This window comes from Erythranthe guttata, chromosome 12 (genome assembly GCF_056151865.1).
Source record: "Erythranthe guttata isolate IM_541 chromosome 12, IM_541, whole genome shotgun sequence".
In the NCBI taxonomy this organism is placed as follows: Eukaryota; Viridiplantae; Streptophyta; class Magnoliopsida; order Lamiales; family Phrymaceae; genus Erythranthe; species Erythranthe guttata.
Window position 1 is genome coordinate 8,176,305 of NC_142544.1, and position 11,530 is coordinate 8,187,834.

At 32.9% G+C, this 11,530-nt stretch overlaps 1 protein-coding gene across 1 annotated transcript; it reads left to right on the forward strand.

The window, feature by feature from the left end:
• The first annotated feature begins 2,438 nt into the window (after window positions 1-2,438).
• On the forward strand, window positions 2,439-7,337 carry LOC105965755 (calcium-dependent protein kinase 18). Its single transcript, XM_012990319.2, has 12 exons — window positions 2,439-3,284; window positions 3,940-4,070; window positions 4,165-4,206; window positions 4,324-4,435; window positions 4,516-4,594; window positions 4,718-4,887; window positions 5,271-5,397; window positions 5,781-5,896; window positions 6,007-6,114; window positions 6,572-6,634; window positions 6,727-6,900; window positions 6,995-7,337. The coding sequence occupies exons 1-12, from the start codon at window positions 2,904-2,906 to the stop codon at window positions 7,130-7,132; spliced, it is 1,641 nt and encodes a 546-aa protein (XP_012845773.2). The 5' UTR covers window positions 2,439-2,903; the 3' UTR covers window positions 7,133-7,337.
• Window positions 7,338-11,530: the final 4,193 nt, after the last annotated feature.

Genomic DNA, 11,530 nt, shown 5'->3' on the forward strand with positions numbered 1-11,530 from the left:
TATGTGGTTTGAGCTTTGTGCACGTGACCCCCTTATACTTTCAATAAAGCACATAAGCCCCTTGTATTTTAATATCAGAACATAATCCCTTGTACTTCTGATTTTTTTTTTCCTAATGAACATAATTATTTACCAAGTAGTAGGAATGACAATTTAACGCGCCGCACCGGGTAGCCGCCCAGATTTACCGGGTATCCCTTCCCCGTTAGCTAATGAGACAGGTGTGGGTTTTAAATAGGGTAAAGTCCACTTTCTTCCTTGTACTTTGACTCGATATCACTTTACCCCCTTCTACTCTCAATTGAATCGATTTGCCCATTGCACTTGAAAAATTGTGTCAATGTGGCCATTGCCGTTAGTTTTTAGACCTTTGACCTTAACACCGTTATCTAAGTCTGAAAATTACAAAAAACCACCCCTCCCAGTTTAAATAATTATTAAAAAATGATAAAAAAAAATTGTGGCAGGCGTCGTGGACTATGTTTTGTCGTTGTCTTGATTTTTTTTTTAATTTGTTTTTTTTTTTTTTGTTTTTTTGTTTTTTTTTTGTCTTGTAATAATTATTTAAACTGGTAGAGGTGGTGTTTTTTGTAATTTCAAACTTAGATCAAACGGTGATAAGGTCAAATGTCTGACAACTAGTAGCGAGAGCCACATTGAGACAATTTTTCAAGTGCAAGGGGCAAATCGATGCAATCGAGAGTAGAAGGGGGTAAAGTGATATCGAGCCAAACTACAAAGTGGAATTTACCCTTTTAAATATATGCACTCGTACCCCGCCCATAACCAACCAATTTATACATTTTTATTAATTTTAAATATTTTCATATTAAAAATAGACAAAATTTAATTAAATAAATTATAATTATAACAAAAATTATATTTTTTACGGGTACGAGACGGGGCAGATACACATAGATTTTATATGGGACGGGAGCGGGTTTGAGAAATCACACCCATAATAAGTATGCGGCGGGGCAAGTACACATGGGTTTTAAATGGGAGGGGGGCGGTGTGATAAATGCACACCCGTGGTACGGGTGGGTAATTTTGCTAGATGGGCGGATTTTCAAAACCCGCCCTGTACCCACCCATGGCCATTCATACTAAGTGAAATACAATAGGGGTTATGTTTAATATTAAAAATAAAAGGGGGTCATGTGCACAAAATTCAAATTATAGGACAGTCATGTGTTTATATTGAATGTACAAGGTGTCTTGTGCACAAATCTCAAACCACGGGGGTTTAAGTCCTATTTACCCTAAAAAAATGATTTTTTATAATTATTAAATTAGGCTAATCTTGTGTACAACTTTCAAAACATTAAAAAAAGTGTAAATAGCACTTAACCCCCTTGTGGTTTGGACATTTTGCACATGACCCCCTTATGGTATGAATTTATGCACATAACCCCCTTGTGATTTTTACATTTTGCACATGACCCCCTTATGGTATGAAATTAGGCACATAACCCCATTGTGGTTTTGAAATTTTGCACATGACCCCCTTATGGTATGAAATTAGCACATAACCCCCTAGAATAGAAAACTGAAAAAGACTAAATTACCCCTATCAAGTCAAAAGTTATTGTTTTAATTTAAAAATAATTATTTTATAAAATAAAAAGCTTATTGTAATTTTTTTTAAATGAGAAATATAATATATTATTGTGTTTTTTCTATTTTACCACACATATATTGTTTTTAAAAAAATAATTTTCATTTCAACTTTAGAGAAATATTTTTTTTAGATTTTTCTAAAAGAATACAAAAAATAAAGACATTATTTCTTAAAAAATTAAAGTTCGATAACAGATATAATATAATATATTATATAGAAAATAGTAATATAATAATCAAAATTAATGATAATGTTAAAGATTTTCAAATTGATTTTTAAAATCGAATAAATTGTCAGTCGTACAATAACTAGTATTTTATACCCTTGTGCTGTAAAATTAAAAAAAAAAAGACACAATAATATATTATATTCTCATTTTACAAAAAAAGACATTAAGCTTTTCATTTTATAGAATAATTATTTTTAAATTAAAACAATAATTTTTGACATGATAGGGGTAATTTAGTCTTTTCCATTTTTCTATTCTAGGGGGTTATGTGCTAATTTCGTACCATAAGGGGTTTATGTGCAAAATTTCAAAACCACAAGGGGGTTATGTGCCTAATTTCACACCATAGGGGGTCATGTGCAAATTGTCAAAACCACAAGGCGGTTATGTTCCTAAATTCATACCATAAGGGGGTCATGTGCAAAATATCCAAACCACAAGGGGATAAGTGCTATTTACCCTTAAAAAAAAGAACAAATTGAAGAGTGTACCAACCATAACATAATCCTAGCAAATAATTTCATGGTCCCACCAAATTATCATTTCATTAATAAAAAAATCCCTTATATTAAAGTCCCATCTCTCTCTACATTCATAAGTGAATTTTAACTAACCACTCCAAATAATTAATTTTCATTAAATAAAAAAAAAGAAAAAAAAAAAAGAAAAAAGAAAAATCCAAAAGAAAAAAGAGTAGCAATAAATATAAATAAAAAAAGAAAATGTTGAATGAAAAACTTGGAAGGAAGAAGAGGTCTTGATATCCCCACCTCCATTAAGTCTCGTTGACCAGCCCACCACCATCACCATCACCACCTTCCTCCTCCTCCTCCTCCGCCTCCTTCCTCCCTGCTTCCCTGCTTCAATCTTTCCTCCACATAATATTATGGAATCATGTCTTCTTTAACCATTTCACATTTCTCTCCCCCCTCCCTATTTATCCACCCCCATTTCTTATTCTACGATTGACGCCTCCTGCCGCCTGCTTTTTTTCTTCTATTTCAATTTTAATTTCCAATTTCAATTTTTGTTTGTTGATTTGGGGGAATAAATATGGGTATTTGTTTTTCCACCAAAAAGGCGGGTGGTGGTGGTGGTGGTACAAATGGCATCAACGCTCCTTCCACCACCACCACCACCACAACCGCCGCCGCGGCGGCGGCTAAGCCACCGCCGTCGACGGAGAATAACAATAACAGGAGCCGACAACAGCAGCATAGGCATACCCAGCAGAATTCGAAGACTAGTTCGAAAAGGCCGAGCGGGGGCGCAATCCCCTGCGGCAAAAGAACAGATTTTGGGTACGACAAGGATTTCAATTCGAGGTACACCATTGGCAAATTGCTAGGGCACGGCCAATTTGGTTATACCTATGTTGCTGTCGACAAGTTCAATGGAGATCGCGTTGCTGTCAAGAGAATTGAGAAGAACAAGGTTCAGATCCTTTTTTTTTTTTTTATTATTTCCTATGATTATCTGTTTCTTCTGCTTATAGGGAAAAGTGAATTTTGGGATCATATTTTATAATTATCCAAAATGATTAGATAATCTGCTTAAAAGTCAACTGGAATCAGAATCTGTTCTTCAATTATTTTTGGATGATTTCCGATTGTCGTGACAATACGGAGCAACTATTATCTATTTGCATATAATGTGGCTTCAGTTTTGATACTTTGTACCATTTTCTAATGATTCCAATGGCATTTGTACACTAATAAAGATGTTTGGTTTGTATGACCAAATTATTTAGACTCGACTGCAAAATAGACTTCTTTATTAAATTTGCTCGAGTTTTAATCACTTCTCTAAGAATGCTGCTCATGTAGATTATACCTGTCTACCGGAAAAGAAACATTTCTGTATGAAGATTGAAATTTTCGAATAAAATAATTGTTGGGAATTAAAAATGAATCTTCATGTACATGTCGGCTTGTAGTTGATTAGATCTTTATCGAAACTCGTGTCCGGCCAAGGTACTTACTAATGCAATAATGTTTTCACATATTTGCCCACTTTGGTGTTTTTCGAGAAGAATGAAAATATTAGTTAAGTTTCGTTATTGTGACGATATCCTTAAATTGTGGGGCAGATGGTTCTTCCGATTGCTGTTGAGGATGTGAAGAGGGAAGTCAGGATATTGAAAGCTTTAGCTGGTCACGAGAATGTTGTTCAGTTCTATAATGCTTTCGAAGACGATTCTTATGTATATATTGCCATGGAGTAAGTTACTAAAATATTCTCGTTTCGTGCATTAAGTTGTTATTATTTGTTACTGGAAATAATGTTAATCGTTTGTGGAAATTTGCTGTTTTAGGTTATGCGAAGGTGGAGAACTACTTGACCGTATATTATCAAAGTGAGCACATCCAAATTTCTTGATTTTAATGTTTCGTTATTATTATTTTTTTATTTCATTAGTTTGAAGCATTAATTCCGAGACTAAAGAGTAATTTCCGAAATTATCTTTGAACAGAAAGGATAGCCGTTACACGGAGAAAGACGCAGCAATTGTTGTGAGGCAGATGCTGAAAGTTGCAGCCGAGTGCCATTTACATGGTTTAGTACACCGTGATATGAAACCCGAGGTATGTTGAAAAAATAACTTTTACCCTTTTGGCGGGGGCTTCTGCTTTGTTTTTCTTTTAAACTTATTTTATTCCCACAGAATTTTTTATTCAAATCGCCAAAAGACGATTCGTCATTGAAAGCTACAGATTTCGGTCTCTCGGATTTCATAAGACCAGGTAATCAGTTTTTGACCTCTTGCCATTAGAAAAAGAAAAAGAAAAACGTCAATAACGCAGAATTTATTATTTAATTTTTTTTTGTGTCGATTAAAATTTCATCAAATAATTATTATGATGCAGGGAAAAAATTCCAAGATATTGTTGGGAGTGCATATTATGTTGCTCCGGAGGTATTGAAGCGTAAATCAGGGCCAGAATCAGATGTGTGGAGCATTGGTGTCATTACTTACATTTTGCTATGTGGACGCCGCCCTTTTTGGGACAAAACCGAGGACGGCATATTTAAGGAGGTGCCCGAAAATCTGATATTATTATTATTATTATTAAATTACTTTCTTATGTAAAAATCTGATATTATTCTATGATCACACAATTTGCATTTTCTCCCACAGTGAAGTTTATTAGAAATAATCTTGGCTAATCTTACCAACCAAACGAGGCCTAATAGTATAAAATAATGACGGCATAATAACCAATATTTAATAAAGACTCAAGTAATTATAAAAGGTTTTTGGATGAAATACTGTAGTCACTATTTTATGTAAGATTGTAAAAGAATGTCTCGTATATAACCCGATGATGCCTAATGTAGTAGCTTCGTTTGGCTTCATTTATGTAAATAAATAAATATTTACTTAGGGTTGTGATTATATTTTTTTTTTGATGTTTGCAGGTTCTTAGAAACAAACCCGACTTTAGGCGGAAACCATGGCCAGGGATAAGCAATGCTGCTAAAGATTTTGTGAAGAAGATACTTGTCAAAGATCCTCGTGCTAGACTTACTGCAGCCCAGGCCTTATGTACGTCTTTCTCGTTTTCTAAATAACGAATACTCGTGACTCTGAAATATAATTTTTATTGCAGTAAATAGTTTCTTCTTATATTAATTATTCCACAAAAAGTTTTAACATCCCCTTTTTTAATTACATTTACTTGCTCTGTTCGTGAAAGTATATACGTCATCACGAAAATATTTAGGTTTTTCTTTTTTTTTTTTTTTTTTCTTTTTTTTTTTTTGCGCAACTGAGTGTCATTTCGATTTCTATGATGGTTATATATATTGGCCGAGCTTTATTGGGACCAGAGATTTGTTTAAATCTATAAGATACATTTTGATGTGAGAAACGTATTCGAAAAATTGCAGTTAGTAGACTGATTATTATTGAACCCTTTCTTTTGCCAGCACATCCATGGGTACGAGAAGGAGGTGAAGCGTCAGATATACCGCTCGACATTTCTGTTCTATCTAATATGCGACAGTTCGTTAAATACAGCCGTTTTAAACAGTTTGCACTTCGGGTAATCATCTTCATTTTTTTTTTCAATTTTTTTTATTAGTTGAAACTTCTAGAATCCATCATCTATTATATCATTTCGACTTTATATTTTTAATCGATTTATGTCTCCAGGCATTGGCTAGCACACTCGATGATGAAGAACTGGCTGATATTCGAGACCAGTTCGATGCAATTGACGTCGATAAAAACGGTTCCATTAGTCTCGAAGAAATGAGACAGGTTAGTTTTTTGCCCTTTTGGTTTCTCAGATTATAATACTCTATTTATTTAATTTATGGGCAAATTGCGGTCACCCCCTGAGGTATGGCCAAATTACGAAAAAATCCCTTTTGTTTGGGTAATTACAGCCACCCCCTCCTTTTAAATGTTTTTACATAAAATTTATGTAATTTGGTTATTTACCGAACCAAATCGTATATTCTGTTTGGTAAACAGTATGAAATGCTGGCGTACCGAAATTTCGGTTCGGTTTTACCGAATTAACATCCCTAAATTTACTTCTGGAGGGGTCTTTTCGTAAGATTATACATAGTTGAAGGGGTGGCTGTAATTACCCAAACACCCAAACAGGAAGGGGGTTTTCGTAATTTGACCATAACTCAGGGGATGGCCGTAATTTGCCCTTTAATTTATTTGTATTATTCATGGACGTTAATAATATTTTCTTTAAATACAGGCCCTGGAGAAGGATATTCCGTGGAAAATCAAAGACTCGCGCGTTCATGAAATTCTTCAAGCGGTAAGTAATGAAATTTCCACCGTTTTTTTTTCTTGGCTTTCCTATTTAGTTTGGATTAATGACTAATTTTATCATGTAATTAATCGGAGCAGATCGATAGCAATACCGACGGACTTGTCGATTTCCCAGAGTTTGTTGCAGCTACACTTCACGTCCATCAATTGCAAGAACACAGTTCGGAAAAATGGCATCAAAGATCGCAGGCCGCTTTTGAAAAATTTGATTTCGATAAAGATGGATTTATTACGCCTGATGAACTAAAAATGGTTAGTATTTTGTTCGGGATAATTATAAGTATACACTTAATTTTTTTTTTTTCGTTTTTATATTTATATTTTCTTTATTGGGGGTTACTGCCAGCACACGTGTCTAAAGGGTTCGATAGAGCCGTTATTAGAGGAAGCGGATATCGACAAAGACGGGAAGATTAGCTTATCGGAATTCCGCAGACTTTTAAGAACTGCGAGTTTGAGTTCGAGAGGAGGTGTGGCTACCTAATTAAGGGAGTTGAAAAGGGGGAATCTTCATCTGCAAAAAGAATCTTTTTTGTCCATACTTACAAAATGTAAATTGTAGACGTAATTATTATGATTATGTTTCCCGATTATTACTTGTGTAAACAAACACGTTGCCTCTTGTCTTGTTTGGGTTTGAGTTTGACGATGCATGTCGGATCATATGTGCTTTCTATTACATTTTCTTATGTGTGAGGTAATATTAATATATATAAGACAATAAGAGCGCGCTCTCTCTCTCTCTCTCTCTCTCTCTATGTCTAATGTTGAAGTAATGTTGAGTCAGGTTATAGCTCCGACGACCCACGAAAAAAAATTAAAAAAAAAAAAGAAAAGAAAAAGAAATGGATTGTCAAATGTTGAAGTTAATTAATGTTGGAGCTCCGAAGATCCACTGTCGGGAGAAAAAAAATTAATAATAATTTTTGTTTCTAGAAAAAAAAAATGACCTGGTCAGATCGGATGAACTGGCTCAGACCGGCCTGGTGGACCGGTGGGATGGGAAGGGAAGGGGGATGAATTGGAGTTGTCTCAAATAGAAATATGTAGGGCTATTTTGGGAATTCATGTTTTTATAATTTATTTGAAGGGCACTTTACAAATAAGTCATCAATGGGTACTTATTCATAAAGAGATCCACACAATAAACTCTTTTACAAAAAAGTCCACACATGGTCCAAATGTTTGTAAAAGACTAAAATAGCCCCTCACACTTTAATATGCTCCAATTTCATCATTTAATTTAATCTAACCTCATTTTGACCTCAAATTTCACAAATAATTCAATTTTGACCAAAAACACATTTTTATGGACAATTTCGTCCGTTACCGCCGTTGACCGCCGGTCTACGACGTTGACTTTTTTTTTTCTTCCTGATTTTTTCGCCGGTTTCCGGCGTTGACATTATTTATTTATTTATTTATTTTTTCTACTTCCTGATTTTTCCGCCGGTTTTCGGCGTTTAACCGGCGGTTAACGACTTCGATATTCTCATCATTGTTTTCTTCACCATTCTCATCATCGTCTCCACGGTAGGAGGGTTCAGAGTCACTTCGAACATTTGGCCCATGTGTATCTCCGAAAGGATCCTCGTCATCATTATTATCACAATGACGAGTTTCATTAGGAAGATCAAAATTTTCATGAGCATTTCTCATGCCACTTGATTCCCCAAGATTTTGATAAGAATGCCTCGATGGCCCCGCTTCAAAGCCTATACTAGAAAACCCTTGTGTAACCGCAACTAACTCAGGATTTGTTTGCATAAAGGAATTGTACTTCTCATTCAAATCAAAAGGTTGTGAATGTCTCGAAGGGGAGTAGAGAGGTTCTGATGTAGTGAATTGTGAAGGTCTCGAAGGGGAGTAGAGATGCTCTGATGTAGTGAATTGTGAAGGCATCAAAGGATTGTATAAAGGTTGAGACTCAACAATCTATGGAATCGTTTCATTCATCCGGGTGCAAATAGATTTCTAAATCATCATCACTTGTTATCTCATAAACTATCTCGCTCCATTGATTTTGATACCATCGTGATATTTTTTCGGACACCGATAACACACATTCATTTCTATCTATTCGGCAACGTGAGTATATTTTGGCCAAGAAGTGTGAGAAAGATATATCGCTTTTAACTCGTACGACTGTATGATGAGATTGATCATAGTTCACTGACAATCCATCATGAACAATCTGGCCTCCTATGTACACGGAAACTCTGACGGTATTCCTACCCGGAGTCGCCATTGAAACCCTATATTTTGATATTTTGAGATTATTATTTTTATTTCGAAATATTTAATATTTTCTAATTCTTTTTATAGCTACAAACACTAATGTTAGATTATAAATCAGTTAAAACAAACAATTAATATTTAATATTTTCTAATTCTTTTTATAATTTGATAGTTCGAAAACTATTAATTTGTATATTATAATTCCTAAACAAATTGTGTAACTCATAATTTTTCGACACATTCATATAACACTAACCAGTTAAAAAATAAACAATTTGTATAAATTAGCGAACTTATCATTCAAGTAAGACTTTAATTAACCAATAAAATATTTAATTTACCTCAAAGATAATTGAAGATTTGCTAGCACCGACAATCACTTCTCAATCCACAACAAGTTAGACTTCCACCTAGTTATAATAATGAAAAAACCATCAAAATAAAAATTTCAGCAATTATTTAAAAAAGAGAAAAAAAAACCTGCTCCAACCCCAAGTTGTACTATATTTGTACAATATAACAAATAATTACCTTCAAATTATTATTATTTGCTAGCTACAAAAATCCCTTCTCAAACCACCACAAATTACACTTCCACCTAGTTATAACAATAAAAAAAACAAAATTAAAATTTCAGCAATAAAAAACAATAAAATTTGTACAATATAATAAATAAATACCTCCAAATAATTATTATTTGCTAGCAACGTAAATCCCTTCTCAATCAACTACAAATTACATTTCACCTAATTATAACAATCAAAACACAACAAAATTTAAATTGCAGCCATTATTTAAAAACAAGAAGAAAAAAAAGATGAAAAAATGTTAAATTATTAAAACATGGGATCAAAAGTGAAACTGATGTAAACTTGAGGGGCAAAAGTGTAAATATACCATTTTCATAAATTGAAAAGAAAAAAAATAAAAATTTTAAAGTCATTGATATTGGATTTTGACTAAATATCCATAAATTCAAACAGTTTGCAATCATGAATTTGAAATCTAAACCCTAATCATGGTAAAAGAGACAATTTCTGGTCATAAATTAATGGTACTAAGAAAATGGCACACACCATTTACAGTGATTACTAGCACCAATAACATCAACAATTTCAACAGATAAAACCACAATAAATTTTGTCTCCTTAAAATTATAAAATATGGAAGAAGTAAACAAACTTATCTACGGTTCGAAAATTCTACAAAAACTCTGGTTGAAAAAGAGACAATAAACGAACAAAACCACATAATAGTTCATAAGGTAAGAATTGAACCTAAGTTCCAATGTTGGTAGCCTTGTTGAGGATAACACCTATTCTAATGCCATGACTAATTCTACCAATTTATCCACTAACTTACTAATAATTAATTAATTTATCCTACTAATTATTCTACTCGTATCATATTTAAACCATTAAAATAATTTAAATTTCAGAAATTGTTTAAACACAATCAAACATTCCTTCTTAAATCCGCCATAAGTTAAAGTTTAACCTAATAATAACAAGTAAAAACAACAATAAAAATTTGAATTTCATAATAAATTATATATATTTTAACAATACAAGGGATAATTTATCTCCAAATAATTGATAATTTACTAGATAAAAAATTCCATTAATCCACCATTAATAAAAATTTAACAAAATAATATTAATAATTAAAATCCTATTTAACTATAATAATAATTGAAAGAGTGAAAAAATTTACCTCAACAAGTACCCTGCTGAAATTAATTAAAATTACTTACACAAATTAAAATATAAGTTAGCAAAATACAAATTAAATAATAATAATTAACAAAAAAAAAAACTCACGGTTGGGAAGAAGGGAGCAAAGGGAGCAAATGTGAGGTGAATTCCAATTGTTCAAGGAATTAAAAAAGAAAAAAAAAAAAAAAAAAATATATATATATATATATATATATATATATATATATATATATATATATATATATATATATATATATATATATATATATATATATATATATATATATATATTCGGCCGAAATCACAGCCGTTGGATCGAGAAGGATCGGACGGTCCCTAAAACGCGCGATTTGAACTGATGCGTTCAACCCATCTGACAGGTCAAAGCGCGTCGTTCAAAACGACGCCTTTTAAGGGCCGTCCAATCTTCTGATCAATCCAGGACCGTCAGATTAAGAGGACAAAATTGGAGAGCTGGTCATTGATCCTAGCTCAATCCAACGGTCCTTATAGAGCGTCATTTCAAATGATGCTTTATTGCATTTATGAAATCCATCTAAAAAACACCCCAATTTTCAAAAAAAAAAAAAAAAAAAATTCTGAAATATTCTAAAAAAAAAGTGGCCCAGTTATACAGTATTGATTTACATTGATGTTCTTGGTTACTAGCTTACCAGGGATTTGTACTTGTAATTACTTCTAATTTCCTTTTTCTTTTTATTTTTTATAAATATTTTCGGCAGAAATAATGATAATATTTACTTGTTCCTATTCGTAAACACAGGATCGATACTCGTGACGACAAATTTTAACAAGTTGTTTAGGCTACTTGCAGTAATTGACACAAGTAATTTAAGACGTTTGGTTCCATGAGGCTTAACAATGGTGGTGAGTAACAAAATATGATTCTATACGTGATAAAAAAAAGA

What these genes read in the sequence shown, in the direction of transcription:
- LOC105965755 (XM_012990319.2), top strand. Translation starts at nt 2,904, where the DNA reads ATGGGTATTTGTTTTTCCACCAAAAAGGCGGGTGGTGGTGGTGGTGGT. An exon ending in AGAGAATTGAGAAGAACAAG is followed by an intron (nt 3,285 to 3,939) that starts GTTCAGATCCTT and finishes ATTGTGGGGCAG; the next exon opens with ATGGTTCTTCCGATTGCTGT. An exon ending in TTAAACAGTTTGCACTTCGG is followed by an intron (nt 5,897 to 6,006) that starts GTAATCATCTTC and finishes TTATGTCTCCAG; the next exon opens with GCATTGGCTAGCACACTCGA.